Genomic DNA, 19266 nt, shown 5'->3' with positions numbered 1-19266 from the left:
CGTTTTAGATATTTGTCAACAACCTCACTTTTACTTTATCCTCTTACCTAAATAATGGAAATATAATTGAAAATATCGTATTTAAATCTTTCAAAGCACTATAAATATTATCTAGAGATGAGAAAAGATAAGATAACTCTTTATTAACAATCGACGTCATTAGGAATTCGGCTAAATTCCGTCACTCGACTAAAAAAGTCTTCTCTACTACAATGCTTAACCAAGCATAAATACTTTTATAGCCTATCAAAGAAAGTATTAGCACATTTTACAATGTTTATGACATAAATTATTTTTAATGTGTTTTATATTGATTTAGGAAAAGTTAAGCTTTTGATTAATTGATCTGAACTGTCATTTGTGCCCGCCTGACATTATACAGCCTTCTAACACTCTAGATGTTAACAAAGACTGTAAAGAGGGTGTGGATGTTGCAGTAAAGGGAATTTATGATGTTGCCACCCTAAGAAAGACGATGACCCGATGCCATTAACAAATGATTGGACGGTTCATTTTAGAAGTCCAACGAAGCGACAATACACACGAGCTGTCAGTAAAAGCCACAAGTATCTTAAAGTTAATAGGATACAGTCCGCTAATAGTGCATTCGAACTCCAATTTTTATCTTTACCACCCTTTCTAATGACGCTTTGCTTGTGTCACTTCCCATTAACCAATCAGAGACAGATACACAAACAGTGGCAGCTACAACGTGCAGCTGTTGTTAGTGTACAGTGGTGAACTAGCCATGGAGGAAGCAGTGTGAAGTAGACCGCTGTCTGTTGTGACTTGTGGACGAAAGATGTTGAAACACGTGCATGCATCAAGTTCCAGTCTAAGCCCTTATCGATGTAGGACCCCTTCCAAGGATACTGTTAGTCTCAACAGTACCATGAGTTATAGCAGCTATGGAGGTCACGAACCTTTATCCAGTAGGTCTTCTAGCACTACTAGCCTTAGTCCCCCTAAAGTAAGTACGAAATATCTACATACCTTCATAATTTTTTTTTAAAGTAATATATCCGGTTGAATTCGTTATATACTCGATAAGAAGCGGAATAATTTATTATGTGTGAAGATAAGAATATTTTATTTAATATAATCTCGTTTGTGACTAATAAATTTTAAGCAGAAGAATTTAAATTTAAAAAAAAAGTTGTAGACGTTTCATCAGATTGTCTATTCAATTTGCCAAGATTTATTGATTTATCTTAACTATGTGAACTAAAAATGATATGTAATTTTTATATTTAGCATATATGTTTTGACAAACCGTGCAATTTAAAAATTGTAAAATTGATTAGGTATAAGTATTCTATAAACTTCAATAACCAGTAATTACCATAATTCAGAACTGGTCTTATCAATCTCGGTGCTTTCGTAACTAGTCAACAATGCAATGATTGCGGTTTTTCACTGACAGGTCACTGACCATTGCGTCTACCATTAATGCCCATTATAGAGGTGTAATGGAATGAAAAAAGATCAAATTCCTTTTGTCTTTAGCCCGTGGCATTTACAATTTTTATATTTATCTGTATCACTATACCATCCACTTCTTTCGTACGCCTAAGTTTTATTGAAATACATTCAAGTTTTGATTACTACTTTCATTTTTATTTTTAATTTCTAATAGTAACGGACAGAAATAAGAACTTATTGAGTGTGTTTTATCATTTCTTCTATTGAAATAATTTTAATATTCGACTTTTAATGTATGTCAATCATTCGAAACTTCATAAAGTGATAAGGTGAATATAGACGTTAGTCACCTTAGAGAATAATGTAAAGAGACGACTTATAAATTATTCAACGAATATTTTATGCTTGTATTTCACAATTATTTCCTGCGATTTCGACATTTGATCGATTGATCTTATTCTTTTAATACTGGCTGGATACCTTCAGACGTCATTGCTCTACCAATGGAAGGTGACACAAATGACGATATGGCAAGGTAACGAACATGCTTTAGGGTAGTTTACTCGTTTCTAGGACAATTTTGACGCGTATTTCAGTATAACTTACAAAAGGGAATGAAATAAGAACGTAGGTTGGCGCGTGATGTCATATAGTCGGTGTGTTCCGTGTTATATTGTGGGGGAGTCCCAGAAAAGTTTTTCATAAAATAACTAGTACACACGAAAAAGTTGTTTTTGAATTATATACATATAATATTTCTTTCTTACTTTTCCCCGATTTTATTTATTGATAATAAAGCTGCGGAAAGTCCAAATATATATATATATATAAACATTTCTCCAGGAAAGCATTTCGTAATTAACACATACGTAGCTCAACAATATAAATATATATGACTTTCCACAGGGGAAAATCGCACAAATAAAAATCGCACATAAAAAGAGCGCATAAAAACAGGTTTGACTGTAAATATTTATTAAAACTGGAAAGTAAATAAATTTATGAGAAAACTGTTTAATGTTAATCTTACAATAAAACTTTTTTTAATACGTTTCTTACGGCATTGTTTACAACTTACACATATATTATATTATAAAATAAAATAAATTTTAAAGACCATAAAACGTATATTACGTTAAAAGAATTTTAGTAGAATCAATAAGAAATTAAATTCAGTCAAAGAAATATTATAAAATCCATCAAATTACCATTAAAAATAAGGGAAAATATTTAATGTTTGTTAGAAAAATTAATTGTTTCTGTAGAAAATTTCGCTATTAACACAAATATAAAATTGTTATTTGTTTTAAATACGCCATAAAAATGGAAAGTATTTCCTGTTTCATTTATAGATTGAAAAAATAAAGTAAAATAAACTTCGTCATATGTAAGAATAATTATAATCGAGATGACATCTGTAAATAATCTAATCAAAGATATTATATTTCATACAGTTTTATCGTAAAAATTGATTATTTAAAATGAATTGTCTGATAATAAACTACATAATTTTTTTTATCTAACCTATGATAAAATAAATATTCATATATATTTATAAATATAATTATATACTATAGATTAATTAAACAATTTTATCAGATATAACCTATAGTCTATAAGTCTTGCAGCCATAAACTTTCAGGTTATCTGATGAACTATATAAACTAATGGAAAGAGCAGAAAAATAAAAAAATAAATATTAATAAGAGATATAAATTTTATTATTTTTAGGATAAGGAAATGTTATATTAATATTTACTATCCTTGCGACATTAAAACTCCTGTTGTAATTTACCTGTTTAACAACTTGAGTCACCGTCTATAAATTTTCTTCTTTGCTTAATATTGAGTCACGTTTGTAAGAAAATTAAGTATTTGAGAAGAAATTTCTATTCTTTTCATTTCATAGAAAATATATGGTTGACTTCTTTTAAACAATTCCCGTTTGTCTCTTTTAAATTTCACTTTGTGCATTTACAAAATGAAATTCATTGAATATTTTTTTTAAAATTTCATCTTCTCGTGTTTTTAACTTTATTTAACCTACATATAATTTAAAAAAAATAAAATATAATATAAATTGATAAAATTAAATTATGCGTAAAGCCACGTGTTTACTTCCTTATTTATTATTTTTTACACTTGATACAATTGTTTTGGAATTTTAATAATGTTTGTGTGGGTGTTAATTTTTCGAATTATTTATTTTAATGTAAGTTAGCGATAGGTTTACTAAAAAAATATTTTCTTAAGTTCTACTGGTTTATTAAGAATAATAGAAAATCCAAAATAAACGTGACTTGTTTGACGAGTTACATTATAAGTTGTATAGAAATGCTATATATATATTTTTATTTATATAAGGTTTTTAAATTATAATTAAATATTTATTTTGTTATAAATCAATATTGAATCGAAATAACTTAGAACCAACAGAATTTCTATGAAGTGAGTATATTTATATCGTGTAGTTGGTGTACTTTAAAGATCGTCTTCTATAACAAATGATAAATATAATCTAAATAAATAAGATAAGAAAGATTGAAAAATCTATCAGAAACTTCTTTTTATACACAAATTTTTTAAAGTAAAACTTGTTTATTTACTCAATTGTAATAGTTAATTTCTTCTGTCTTCTGTGTATAATAATTAAGCCACAGATTATTAGTTTTAAATAATAATTATCCAGATAAGATAATTAAAAAATATATAAGGTCAAACCTCTGAATAACGGCCACTGAGGGGAATGTAAAAAAATGTCCGTTATTTACGGGTTATTTTCTTGCATTTCAAAAAGAAACGATCCCGAAAAGTAACCACTATTAGAGGTTTGACTGTATTTCGTTTGTGTTTATGTTAGTTTATTCCTAAGATATTGATAAATGGATTAAAAATAATATCTATATTCGTATCAAGTTTTTGTTAAATAAAATATTAAGTTGAAAAGTTAATATGTAAATGACCCACCAAAATCTAAATTATTTTATATCATCGTCTTTATATGAAGCAAGATGCAATTTTTATCGAATAATATCTTAAATTTTCATTCGTTATCTGATATATTTTTGATAATTTATTCACCTATAAAAGATAATTTCAATACGATTTCTATTGTGTCCAGTTAAGTCTACATTTAGGCCCTAATTGTATTTGATAAGTTGCTTCGTGTAACCGTCCTTACATTCTTTATTATAAAATGATCGATTTTATAAAAATAAATTTAAACGAAACTGCACAATACATATTCTTCTCGTCCACTTGTCATTACATTATCTAACTGGCTTATAACAAGAACATTTTGTACTGTACATTTAGCTCAACGAGTGCTTTCTGTGAATAAGATCTGTTAGTTTAGTCGACAAAGAAGTTCCGACCGAGAAAATTATATGCTTTCGAAACAATTGCCTTTCGGTTATTAGGTCGTCATTTTGTTGTCAAAGAATATGAGGCTCTTCCCAACGAGATCAGCTCGTTAGACGAAGGTTGTCATTCTCGAAACTTGCCTTCTGTTGTAACATCCTTGTCTCCAATTTATCAATTTATTCTCAACTATGTCCTCTTTTTTCCTTCTTCTTGATGAACTTTATCGTTTATATTCATTAAATACTTAAAACAATCAAACTCTTTCCTTTAAGCATCTCTATAATTTTTCTTTCTAAATTGTCTGCCAGACAAGTATTTTCCTCCAAATTTTATTGTGTTTGTATATTTTAAATATAGAAAATATAAGTCTATATCCTATAAATTGTTTAATTAAATCAAAAGTTTATTAATTAATAATTTATTTTTATTCTAAACCAACAACTTATAATGTATATCAAATGTTAACCAATATAGTGACGAAATAACTGACGTCATTATTGTGGTTGTGTAGTCACGTGCGGTTGTTTCGCATAAAACCATCTCGTGTTCTTCTTAATAAAAAATATTGCTGTATCATAATTACAGCAAACACAAATGATATTAAATGTAACCATTGTCGTGCATACAAATAATATCAAATCACGTGACTACTGTAAAATATGGCGACGGAACAATTAAGTTTACTATAAATAAACCAAACGCGTTTTATTTTTATATTGCTTTTAATTATCCCATATTCGATTGGTTTAATAAATACATTTTAAAAGAGAAATATTACGCACGATAGAAAGTTTGGGAAAGTCACATTGAGTACATAAATAATACAAGAGTTACATCGATCATTCACGGCGGTTCCATGACGTTTGGCTTCTGTTTGCATGAATTTCAAACAAATAATTCGTTCGACCTTAAGAAGCAACAAGCATGGCTTAGGTCAAGATGGAAGGTTAGTTGAAGACGAAAAAAATAAACAGCGATTTATAAATGGTTCGCTGGTCAACAGTGTAAACACTGTCCATAACAATGGAATCGACAATTTTTATAACGCTAAATTGAACACGGACTAGCGAAAATACTGTCTTTGTTATTCTTTTTCTTCTTTTAGTTATGTTCATAATGAACACTTGTCCGATTTAAACTATTTTAAGTCTTATATTTTTTATGAATAAAGCTATTTGCTAATCATCTTTTTCTTTTGATTTAGAAAAATCCCTTTTGTTATTTTAAGCTGACTTTTTATCCTCATTTGACGTTATTGTTATACTCCAGTTTATCTCTAATAAAGACTGAAAAAATCTTTTTATTTTTTTTTTAATTCTTCCAAATTTCTTATTTAAAGATTTAATTATATGTTCCTGTGTACTCATATAGACTACATATATATATACTTTGATATATCCGCCGATTTTTTGCCTTCGAAGATCTCTTCATTTTATTTATTATTAGTTTTTAACCTCCTAAGAACGGCCACTGACGGAAAGATTTAAAAAAAAATGGCCGTTGTTTGGAAGTTGAAGCGTACAATGATTCATTTCTAAACCGGTAGACATAATTAAAAATAATTCTACATAAGAAAACTTGTTATAATTTCCTTATCAAAACTTAATATCATAAAATTGCCAGCACAAAATACAATAGCCAACTTATTTTGTTTTTTAATCCCAGTAATGTAAAAAAAAGTAGTAAAGTCCTACTTTAAAAATTCCAGGCGGGTTTTAATTTTAACATAGGATTGTATTATCTACGAGAATTTTAAAGGAAAAAGTTGTTTTATACTGGGAAAAATTGATCAAGAGCGGAAGTATATTAGGTAAAGGGGAAAAATTAGCCTGGGGTCATATATACATGCTTGGTTTAATTTAACGTCCGTGTGAACCAAATGGCATTTATGAAAATTTAGTTCACGGTGAACCTCTACACCAGATTATTTTTTTATTTGTTTTTCATTCTGTAAAAAAAGTAGATCGTTTCTAATGAAGTGGGACTAATTAAAAGGTGGAGGATATCTTAAGAAATTCTATAGAAAGACAATCAATTCTCGTTATAAACAATGAAAAAAAAAATTTAGCGTAAATTCGAGCAGGCCTTAATATTATTTAATCGAATGTGCAAGGACAAAAACCAATATTTTTCAACCAATTGAATCTATATATTGTATACCATTGTTCCTCTCCATTGTCAGCTTCCACGATTAACTTCGACGTTAATTAGTAATGCGGATATACCTACGATTCTTTTATGTATTTCTGTCATGAAATTCCCACACACTCTCTCTTTTTCTAAAGGAAACTTCCGTTAGTCGGATATTGTCGCTTTACTACTATAATAGTATTATTATTATCACTACTTTTAATACGGCTGATAAGGAAAAATTTCGCGAATTTTTATGGAAATGAGTTGAGTGAAGCAGAAAATGTAAGTCACAAAAGAAGGAATTACGTAGAGATCAAGGGCAAAATCAATCGATTTTCTGCTTAATGAATCACGTAAAATACTAGTCATAAATATTTCGGCATTCTTTATTGTCTGCACTTGTATAGAAATTAATAAAAAGCTCCGAATATTTATTGAAATTCTCTATATTATCGGCCTCGATCTTTATATAAGTTACACTGGGAGGAGGCTAATGACAATGAGTGAGAAAAATTTCTCATTGTCGGGATTTTAAATGGGTATAGAGAAATGTGTGTTGTATACAGTACTCATTCTACTGCTAATTTTTGTACTATTGTATAAAATAAAGGGGGTAGAAAGGTATTGGGGAACGTCTCTTATGGCCGTTTCTGTATTTTAAATGAATTCTAATCGAATGAAAAAGCATTCTTAAAACTGTAGCTTTCGTGACGATTATGGTTATGGTTGATGGAATTCGAAATTTCTCAGTAACATAACAGAACATAACCGCTTATATATGCAAAAATATTCGCATGATAATCCAGTAACCAATACCATTTGAGTTCGGCCATATTCTGGATCATATTTTAATAACTATAAAAAATATATATATGCATGCGATATGGACAAGTTTAAGACGTAATTTTAAAAATTTCGGTTGCAGAACCTGTTTGTAAAGGGTAAAATATTAATGAAAACGTTTTCAGAAGCCGCACGCGTTGACAAGCTGGAAACCCTTTTATGTAAACTATTTACACACCTGCCACCTCCCATTTGCAACAAAATTATAGTTGTGGGATGCTGAATGGTAGCTGACTCATTCGGTTGCAAAAGATACTTAGGGGTATAATTGAATTAAACGAGGAAGTATCGACATCTATTGTGATATTAACCATTGAGGTCGTTTAATTTTGACCCGCTAAAGATAAAAATCGGGTCAAGTGACAAAAAAACCTTGTAAATAATTTTTTAATCGAGCGATGGTATGATTTACTTATAATTACATTATTTTGAAGTAGTTGAGGACTTAATCGACGTGACTGTAATAAACCGAATTCAAACGTCGTGACTTACTACCTATTTTTAGAACTATCACTCCCTTTACTGTAATTAATTACATAATATAGTAAGAGAATGCTCAGTTACCTCTAGCATTTATTAAATTATAAATCTGTCAAGAATCGTATATTGAATGTTGACCGAGAAATTTTAAAAAGAACCGGATAAAGTATAGTGAAAATCGCCCTATTCTTAGTTACAAAGTAAGTCAGTGGGGAGGACATAAGATGCATTCCTTTTGGGTTTGACGCGTTTAAATAATTCAGAGCAATGGCACTTTGCCAATAACAAAGCCACAGGTGAACTTGTAATTATACAGGTGTTTGGCCTTGTTTTTGATTGGAAACAAGCCAGTTACGATTTTATAAAAATTCTTCTTTTAATAATTCAAATTGGATTTTTCAAGTTACGCAACTGTTATTAAATTTTAGTCAATTAACGTAATTCGCAACGGGAAGATATTGTTATACCTACGCTATTACACACACGCCTTTTCCAATATCTTGCGATTTCAATTAAGTAAAATTATTAACAATTATAGGATAATATTTATTTATTTTAATTTACAAAAAGTAACGCCGTGTAGGTGTGAGATGATTAGAAATCTCCCGAAACAACCCCCCCAAATATAATTAAAAAAAACGTAAACATCAAGCTTTTATTGATACATAGATTGTAATGATTTAATTTTTTGTAGGCATGTTCAATTACTTTCTCCGTATTAAACAGGTTCAATTTTTTACTTCTGAATTTGGAATTATAGGATTTAAAACACAGCATGCCAGCATCCATCTTTCTGGTTTCATTTTTTTTTTTTTTATTAAAGGAAGATTAGATCGTTTATAGCGAAAAATCCTGTTCAATCTATTGAGGAATTGGAGAGTGTCAATATACCATTTCCCCCGAAAACGTTTTTTTATATACGAGTCTATTCTATACGATAATTTCTTCATTTGAATTAACCCCATTGGTCATTTCCCTAGAGAGTTCTACATCACCAAACTCCAGGAATCTAACTAAACCATGAAAATGTCGCCTGGAGGCAGGAAGTCGCTTCGTTGGCAGGAAACCTGGACAAAGAACTCCATGTATGATAATTAAGATAACGTGGGTAAATAACATAAAGTGCCAATCCCTGATCGCTTGGTCGCGCTGGGATATATTTTTAAAGCCATTTACTAAACTCGAGAGCTTACGTCATGTGACTTTATTCCTAAAGTTACCCCCGCGGGGTTCAGTTCGTGTTAGTTTTACGTAAAGGACAAGGTCAAGGCCATTCACTGTACTTTGTCCCGTATCGACATTTGTAATCATTACCACCTTTCGGAGTGTATAGACCTGAAAATTTCTATTTTTAACCCGGGTTTCATCGGTTTCCACTGGAGCATAAGAGACTTATAAAAATTATTCGTGAAATAAGTCCGAGTAGAATTGTATAGCGTAAGGATATACACTTTATCGTAAGAAATAAGACTATAAATGGCGTGTTTTATAGGATATATTCAGCATCAATTGCCTATATCGGAACTTTGTAAAGTTACGATTAAATCGTATTTATCATGCAGTCCCGGAAGAAGATAACTAAGTCCTCTATTATCTATAATAAGACGAGTCTACTATATTTAATGAGCCTTACCACAGGCTACATAAATAGGTAATTAGATAAATTAAAATTAATAAAAACAATAAGAAAATAATGAGAACTTTTAAAAATTATATGCATAAAAAAAATGTATTACTGCAATTTAAGGGTCGCATTCTCGGTATTGTTCGGTGCAAGTCATTGTAAAATTTTTTTCTTCCATGCAAACAACCGATAATTATTTATCATCAAAGAACGTTTGACAATACGTTGATGCAATATAAAGTCGGCTAACTTTTTCCTTTCTATGGAAAATAAAGAACAAACAATTTAGAATCACGAGTCCCTGACACAATTCTTTGTGTCATAACATCTTTGTTAGAATCGTAACTCAAAGCTGTTGCGTAGTGAAATTGTTTTGCATACAAAGATGCAGTTTTTATCTACGACAATTGTTCATTTTTATTCTTTTTTTTGCAAGAAACGATTAAGCTAACAATTCCCATATACTTTCCTGAAAACCAGATTCCAAGTTCGAGTTTTATGGACGATAATTAAAGGTTTAAGTAATAGTAGTTTTTTATATAAGGCCATCTTCCTATAATTCAAACTAATTAAAGAGCTTGCACTCTCGAGAGCCACTAGACAAGGTCGTACTTCAGTTATTTAACTCATAAAACAGTTATAATCAAATACGTTTTATAATCGTGGTGCACAAAAACGACAAATTAAAGAAGATTAAAATGAGATATAACCGTAATTTACTCAAACAATGCTCAATTATTTATATTCTTCTGCGAAAATTTTTAATTAATTTTGCATCCTTGGCATAATCCATATTACTTAATGCGCAAAATTATACTTTTATTTCTACCTTTCGGGTAGAAGAAGTTATAAATCATTACATCACAAGGCATTTTTTTGATAGACGTTCTCTAACAGACAACAGAACAAAAGTTTGATGTGTTAGACGATAGAAATGACCTTCTCAAGTGTGTTCCGCTCGGTTGACCAGGTAAAGGTAGAATGTTTGTGAATAGACACCCGACACTGGCAAGGACAGGGCTTTCGACGAAGGTCGATGTATTGTGGTCTACGAATTAGTATAAGCCAGGATTCCCGTTATAAAAAACTACTATGTTAATTGCTTTACATCTTTCATCCGTCTTCTGGCAGATGTATATCGTGACACACGGAATCTCGACTGGTTACATGCTATTATGGTGGTGTCTCGTTATAGATAACGTTATCCAATCGCATTGTTGAGATTTCAAATGACAAAAGCACCAATTACAGCAAAGTTAAGTGCACTCGTTACCGGGAAGAATTTAATTAACAAAAAACTTCTGCATGATTATAGTTATTCCTACGTTTCCGTCAATTTGTCAAACGATGCACTTCACTTTGATATGGCACAAGTTTTTCTAAGCTTATAATAGTGTTTATATTTTATTTTTGTCTCATTCGATTTTAAAACTGAACTTCTTTGATGCGAATGATCGACTTGTCGTCTATTTATTTATTTATTATTTGGGGTGTAATTTATCTGTCTGAGTACAAAATAAATTAATTTTATGTTCAATATTTTTAGTACATTTCGTATGCTGATCTTTGAATAGCGCCATTCTCTATAGTTCCATGTAATTCGTGTAATGTATTTAATAAGGATCATCTTCTATTTTTCTTTAAATGAACCTGATCTTCCTTCCGCTTGAAATTTCCCTTTTAATTCACCGATTTTCATCATTGTTACTATCGCAATTTTAATGCATAATTACATCAGATTTGAACGCATAAATAAATCTGAATTTTTGTATTTTGTAACGTAAAATTTATTTTAAAATTAAAAGAAATATATATATACTCTCCTCTGTGATTCTATTTTAATATTGCTTTATGTATCTCGGTTGGAGGCGTTTGTTAATCAAAACACGTGGTAGCAAAACATGGCAACCGAATCGATGAACTACAAAGATTCTGAATGTGTCTAACGGATGTAGAAGCTAAGCTTACAATAACGCCCCCAGTGAAGCTAAATGGATCATGTGACCAAAAAGTATTGTGTTTCCCAACCCCGTCCTTGCATGATACATCCTGACACAAATGCATCTTGTCCTATCACAACTTACGTCAAATCCGGTTTATTTTTTACGGTTACTTAAACGAAAATAAAATTAAAACAACCCAAATGACCTCAACACGTCTCAATTCGAGGTTCAAGTCGCTTTGGAGGGGTGCAAATTATCATCTCGTCCACTTCCTATCGCTAACGGAAATGAATTAAACATTCGGAAGAAGTTATCGAAATGAAAAATCTCTGCAGGAGTGCCATTTACGGCCTGTGAATTCATCCTTCCGTTTTCACAGGAGATAGTTCTATATACTTCCTCTTTTCTCCGGATTTAAGTATAAATATATTATTTATAATATGGTAAAATAATAGTAAAATATCATACGTCTGTAGATTAAATTATCTTGGTTTTAATTGACAAACGCAAAAACTAGCTTCAATTATTTTTAATTAAAATCGGAGATAAGAAAACCCGATTTACATATTATCATTCAACCCGATTTATCATAACAAGTTCTTCTCTTGTTAAAAATAATAAAAAAAAAAAACTATGTCCAAAATAAATAAGTTAGTAGAGTAAAAACATACCTGTTATGAAAGGTATAAAATTTAAAAATGAGGTAGTATAAGCGTAAATTATAGTATAGGCCTACACATAATGTACAGTACGCTAGCAAGTATCTTATTCCGGAAACAAAGTTACTTTCGCCGGAATTTAGACCGGAAATTGTCAATGTCTTTGTAAAACAGCACGTACTTTTTAAAAAACGAAGGTTTATTCGCTATATATAACTTATCTCTAATTAAAATGGGATCAGTTCGAGGGTCGAGGATGGATTTATTCTCGAGATAACGTCTTATTTCATATGCAATGTGTATTTTTTTCTATAGATTTTTAACCTTTTCATGAAACTTTTTCTTATTAAATGATGGACCATATCCAGAATAAACATCTATGAATTATGAATAAATTGTAGCTTTTAAATAGCCGGATTTGCCTCCTTCTTCATCCTGTCCAATCCTCCTTCATCAAATGATAATGGGCAATACGTATAAACTATTTTTGAGGCCCCTTGTAAGATGAGGCCCTAAAGCTATAGCATTAGCTTTTCCATAAATCCGGCACCGAGCCTAATTCAACTAGCTTTTGTATTGCCAAATTTCAACTAAACAATGTTAAAATAAGGCTACAGATTTTAATATTTATCAAATTCTTTATTAAATAAATACAATATGACAAAGAAAAACTTTATAGGCCCTATCAGAATAATACATTTGATTAGTGAAAAGGTAAATCGAAGGACAAATTCAAGTATATATATTTTTTCATTCCATATTAATCTAATATTTATTCTTCTATTAGAATATTACATATAAAACCGTGTGATACAGAATAATAAATAATAATTTATTATTAAGTAAATAGCCATTAAGTATCGTTGATATCGGCGTATTTATTATTTTGTCTGTGAATGAACATTAAGCAGCAACCGCGTAAGACGATATATATGAAAGATAACTCGCGTAATTGCAGCGATCGTATTACTCGGAATACTTTATTAATAAAGTTTTTGCTTCTTATAGACGGTGGTAAAAGTTTATTCTCGAGTATTATGTACGGATATGGAATACAAAACGTTATCAATCAATCCACTGACCACGAGTATCGACGTTGTGAGAATGCTGTTGAGTAAATTTAAAATGAAACACCGCGATCCGAACTTATTCTACTTAACTATGGAAGTTTGGATAAGGAAAACGGGTAAGATTTTACTTATATATCTCGGAATACTAAAATACTATTGAATTACATTCAAACCTCTGAACAACGGCCACTGACGTGTTAGAGTTAGCCATTGTTGAGAGAGGATCTTTACTGGAGGTTCCACTGTAATAGATTAAATAATTTACAAAATACACGAATAATTAATATAATTATATTTTTAAAAAAAACTAAGTACTAATTCAAAAAGTAAATTTTATTTCACGTTAAGACATTATCAAAATTAAATGATGAGTTATATAAATTGTACAATTATATAGTACAATTCAGTTACACTCTATTAACACTTCACAATATAGATATTCTCATTTACGTTAATCATACTTAATAGTTAATTTGAAAGAGGAAACCTTGAAATGAACGCCGTTCCATCTTTACTGACATTAACAATTATCATCATCAATTCCGAAGCTAAAAATAGAATTGATAACATTTCAATTATAATTTATTAGGAAAAAAAGTGGGCAAAATTTAAACTAGAGCAATCCGATTATTACTTGTTCTGGTGTCGATCAAGGGCATTATAATCTCATTAAAAGATAATCCGAGTCGCGTTTTTTTAAATCAGTTTTATCATATCAGAAATCGCTAATTTAAATAAAATTGAAAAACTGCTTACCTCAGGCTTATTTTCCCTTTTTTTTTGCAGATCTTTCATTGGTAAAAACCAAAATTTTATTTTAAGAGCACTAAATATTTAGCAAATTCTTATAAAAAGCAAGTTCAGGGACTTATATATGTTTATATTCACATTATTGTGTTAATATATTTATACAAATTCATATAAAAACTTCACAAAAGGGTGTAAAATAATTTATTTTTATATTTCAAAAACAGTTTTAATATATCAAGTGCACTGTATTGCAGCTTCAGAGAATTTATTTCATATATTCTCTGAAGTTGCAATACTCACTTTACAATAATAATAAAGTGAAATATAAAAAATTTGCCAAATATTAAGGAAAAAAATGTTTGAATTATTGATTTTCTCTGGATTACTTTTGTATAGAGTCCTAACAAAATAATTTCATGTCTTTTTTTGATTATCTGAAGTTAAATATGTATATTTTTCAATTTAGAAAACTGCTTATCTAAACAGTAATGAATTTATGCTACATTCTTCTCAAATATTTCTTTAATTGTTATCTATTTTAAAATATTTGTTAATATTTAATATATATAATCTAGAATATTAATTTAAAAAAAATACAATTTGAAATTACTATTAAACACTAGCACCGTTACTAGCTATATTATATCCTTCCAGGTGTACAGGTAATGGGCAAATAATGTAATAATAATAATCCAGAAATAGATTTAATATTTATAATTTATTATTATTAAAAAGAAATTTAATTGTGTCATAATTATTAAATCTCTTATCTGTAAGATTTAAATTGCCAAAAGAGAAAATACCTTCATATTTAGGTTATTTGTTTCACCCATTGGCCATTGATTGCTTAAAAAAATTAATAATTTAGTCTATCAAAACCATTTATACAATAAAAAAAAAAAACAATTTTTAAATGTTTTTATATAACTTGCTTTGTATCAAACTAGTATTGTAGCTTTTTATCAAACTTGTATTTAACTGAATATCGTGTCCTCAAATCTTACAACTCAAATTTTATCCATTTCTAATTAGAATAGGCAAGTCCTCAAAGTTTCAGGCTTCTAAGTCCTATATCAATGCATTTTAATGATGCTTTAAATGGCCCACCCCACCCCAAAACCCTATAAACAACCATATGTAAAATTTTATCGTTAATATCAATTGGGAGATGGATATTTTAGATGGGTGTGTAAATGCACGACAGTGATGGTATATGGTGAGGGTGTCTCGACATAAAATTAATAATTTAATAATTAATAATTTGTACAGATTTCATTGATATATTTTAAATTTATAAAAAAAAAACAAAAAAGAAAATGTTAATTTTCGAAAAATAAACGAAGATGCAAAAATTATTTCGAGTCACAGGATCTGTAAGTAAAATATTTGCAATGCTGCAATAACTATTTACTTAAGAATCTTTGATCTTTGCAAATAGTCCTTCAAAAACTTGAATAAATTCCAACAGAAAGACGAGATTAAATATTTAAAACTTTATTATATATAATAAACGATGTACATAAACTAAGGTCAAGAATAACTACATTTTTGAATTTTAATTACGAAGTGTACAACTACAGCTGTATAATATAACAACTTATGTCTTGATTTGAAATGTAATATGAATTATATGTTTATTTAATATTGTTAATCAAAATTGCTGTAAATATTATAAAAAACAAAAATATGTTTTGCGCAATGTAGCTATTTAAATTTTAAAATAAAAAAATAATTTTTGTGTTTAAATTACAAAATTTTCAAATTAAATAAAAATTTTTGAGATTAAAATGGTGCTTCCAATTAATATTAAAAGGGGTTCGTGTGCATATCCAAACAAACAGAATAAAATGGCAGCAGTCCATAAAAATGAATAGTACTACAGAAAAAACATTGTTTTTAAACAATTATAAAGAAATTACAATGAAAAGCTTCATAAAAATATGAAATAAAACATCAAAAACTATTTTTAATGAAATCCTAAATATTAAAAAAATAAATAAAAATTAATTAAAAATGACTAATAAATTCATTTTTTTTTAAAATTAAATTTAGAATAATGAATTTATTTTCATATTATTTCTAAAACAGCAGATTTTTCATTTACAGTGATTACAATATTAATTTAAAATTGGAATTTTTATAATACATCATTTATGTATATATAAGAATAAGTAAATAAATATTTCAAACGATTCATGAATTATTTGTAAAAACATTTAATAAAAGAAAATATAATAGCATTTTTATTTATTGGACATTATTATTTTGAGGAAAGTTTTTATACCTTGTGTATACACTTTGTCAATGGATCAATGACCTCATTGAAAACAATATAAAAGTACTAGAAAGACACAGATAAATGCCCTGTATCCAATATTGTACTTTCTTAAGTGTTTATAGGAAAGATTATACTCTCTCCCTCTTCCTGTACCTTAATGAGGAAATGGTGGTTGATATACAGACTTCTGATAAGGAAGTTCTTTGGTCAACCATGACAAATCATTCACTCCTTGGTACTGTGAATGTGTACACACAATGCTTAATGAATGATTTCCAAACACTTAACGATCACATTATACTATTTTTGTATCCAAACAATGCAGCAAAAGTATGTTTGTTAGGATTTAGCTGTCTTTAAACAGTTGTAATCCGTACAGCTTATTCAATAAAAGTTGAGGTCAAAATTCTTTTAAAATTTATTAATGAATTTGTGTATTTTGACTGTATAATAATTAATACCAGATTAAAATTATATTTAGGGCACTATATTTTAAAACAATAATGTCTAATTATTGTTTTAAAATATTGTTGTTGAAAAAATTTATTAATTCTTTTTTTAACAAGAAAGATATTTGAGAATACAGATTTATCAATTAATCATAAATATTTTTAAATTAAAAATAGCAAAAAAGGAACAACAATAAATTTAATTAGGTTTTTTTTTTCATTAGAATGCTGAAACACATTATTTATATACTGATTATCTTCACAGGAAATTAAAGCAAATTAGAACACTTTAAATATTTCACGTCCTCTTCATCATATAATTTATACTATACAAGTTACATATGTAAAAATTTATTAATAAAACTGATACTAAACACTTATTATAAAGTAATCTTTAATTAAGAAATATTCTTTTCTTTTAATGCAACTGTGATAAACAGTAAATATTTTAATTTATTTTATTTATAAATGATGATGAAACTACAAAGAAATTAAATTATTTCAATATTAATTTATAAAAACAAGTTTTATTTTTAAACAATTAAACTCATTCTAGCTATTTCAATAGCTTATCTACTTCAATAATACATTTCTTTTATATATTAATAGTAGTGTAAATTGTCTTAATGTCACTTTTTTAAGTAATTTATATAAAATATAATTCTGATTCATTATATAATTATTTTGACATTAATGCGTGCTAAAAGTCTTTCCATTAACTCTCTTAACGCAGGAGTACCAATTAAGTCAGTAATGGTTTTGGATGATGAGGCTCGCCCGGCCGAATTACAAGCATGTCATCCTCGTGGAGAATCAAAGTGAGTATCAATTACAATTATTACAACACAAGTAACATTTAAATTTATTAAAAAGACATAAAATGTTTCTTAAGATTCTCTCTTCAAATGAGAAGAGGAGGTTTAGTCAAAGTTTATGCAAGTTGTTTAATGACAGCTGTAAGTATTTTTTTTTTTAACTAGTTAAATTAATTTCTACTTAATAATTGACAATTACATTTTATTTTAAAGTCATTATATAAGAGTTTGCTTGTTTCTGAGAGGACAACAGTGGAAGAATTAATTCAATTACTTCTTCATTGTTACAATTCTCGAGAACAACCGACAAAATTCTCTCTGTATGAAGTCAGCACTAGTAGGAGATGTAAGTATAAAACTTTATGTACAGACATGAATTAGATGAATAATGTAACAAAATAAATCATTTACAGATGAAAGAAAATTACACCCACATGATTATCCCTTGCTGATCCAGCAAGATTGGGCTAATCCCCTTCATTACGCATTTCATCTAAGAAGAAATTCAGACAGCTATCAGAGACGAGTGAGTGAAATTGAATAATTGAATTAACTGGGTCTTTTGCATGATACTAACAATCTTATCCTACTATTAACTTCTTTCAGTGGTGGATGGGATCCAATACTTCTCTTTGTTTTAAACTGTATATATGATCTAACTCTTTCTATTTTTCAATAAAAAAAAGGTATGTTAAAGCTCTTCTAATTCTCTTTTTTAAATGAAATTTAAATTAAAGAAATTATTTATTACAGCTTTCTTGGATGCAAAGTATTGAGATGTCTGACCAGCTAAGTTATCAATGGAACAAGAGTAGCATTGGTATCAACAACAGTCATACTCCAAAGATTCAGTTAACATTTAAAGAATATGATAAACATTTTTATATATAAGATATTTATATCAGAGAGAAAGAGAGAGAGAGAGAAACTCTGATGTACATATTTAATATCAGACTAATCCACTAATGGATCACAGAATCTGCATCCTAGTCATTTCAAGATGCAACTTAAACAATGATTCTCAAAATACAAACTAGTCTAAAAGAGTTTATGTAAATAATAAGTTTACCAAAGCATAAAACTTGGAAACAACCAATTAAAAATTTGGAGAGTTTTCAAATTGTCCAAATTTAGTCATTAAAGAAATATATCTGATTTATTAATTTGACTATTATTTGCTGTATTTTATTAAATATCATTCTTATATAAATATATATGTATACATTATATACATATACTATGTTTTTACAAATATATGTGGAGAAGTATGTTTCTCATATAGTCAGGCAAATTGTCCAAATTATATTGTAAATAAAAATAAATGTAACAAATATATTGTAATGTTGTTTTTTTTTTATCAAAGTCATTAAAATATAAAAGTTTTATGTAATTATTGAAATATCTTTTTAAACTTTTAAACTTTAAAATTCAATAAAA

General features: G+C 28.4%; 1 protein-coding gene across 2 annotated transcripts; it reads left to right on the top strand.

Annotated features, from left to right (window-relative positions):
* Window positions 1–516: 516 nt before the first annotated feature.
* LOC136984346 (uncharacterized) lies at window positions 517–19218 on the top strand. Of its 2 annotated transcripts, XM_067281292.1 has the most exons (8): window positions 518–970; window positions 13476–13653; window positions 17748–17832; window positions 17907–17970; window positions 18043–18175; window positions 18243–18355; window positions 18436–18515; window positions 18583–18612. In XM_067281292.1, exons 1-7 carry the CDS (start codon window positions 803–805, stop codon window positions 18481–18483), a joined length of 789 nt encoding a protein of 262 aa, XP_067137393.1. In that variant the 5' UTR covers window positions 518–802; the 3' UTR covers window positions 18484–18515; window positions 18583–18612. The 2 variants fall into 2 exon arrangements, with proteins under 2 accessions (XP_067137392.1, XP_067137393.1); XM_067281291.1 differs by lacking the exon at window positions 18436–18515 and having other exon boundaries at window positions 517–970; window positions 18583–19218.
* Window positions 19219–19266: the final 48 nt, after the last annotated feature.

This window comes from Centruroides vittatus, unplaced genomic scaffold, assembly GCF_030686945.1.
Source record: "Centruroides vittatus isolate TY-2023 unplaced genomic scaffold, ASM3068694v2 contig_914, whole genome shotgun sequence".
Taxonomy (NCBI): Eukaryota; Metazoa; Arthropoda; class Arachnida; order Scorpiones; family Buthidae; genus Centruroides; species Centruroides vittatus.
Note: the sequence above shows the minus strand (reverse complement) of the source record. Positions and strands in the feature narration are given on the sequence as shown.

Excerpts from the sequence above, each read along its gene's own strand:
- LOC136984346 (XM_067281291.1), top strand. The coding sequence starts at position 803 with ATGTTGAAACACGTGCATGCATCAAGTTCCAGTCTAAGCCCTTATCGA. Across the intron at positions 971-13,475 it reads CTAGCCTTAGTCCCCCTAAA|ACGGTGGTAAAAGTTTATTC; the intron begins GTAAGTACGAAA and ends TGCTTCTTATAG. Across the intron at positions 17,971-18,042 it reads CAAGTTGTTTAATGACAGCT|TCATTATATAAGAGTTTGCT; the intron begins GTAAGTATTTTT and ends TTTATTTTAAAG.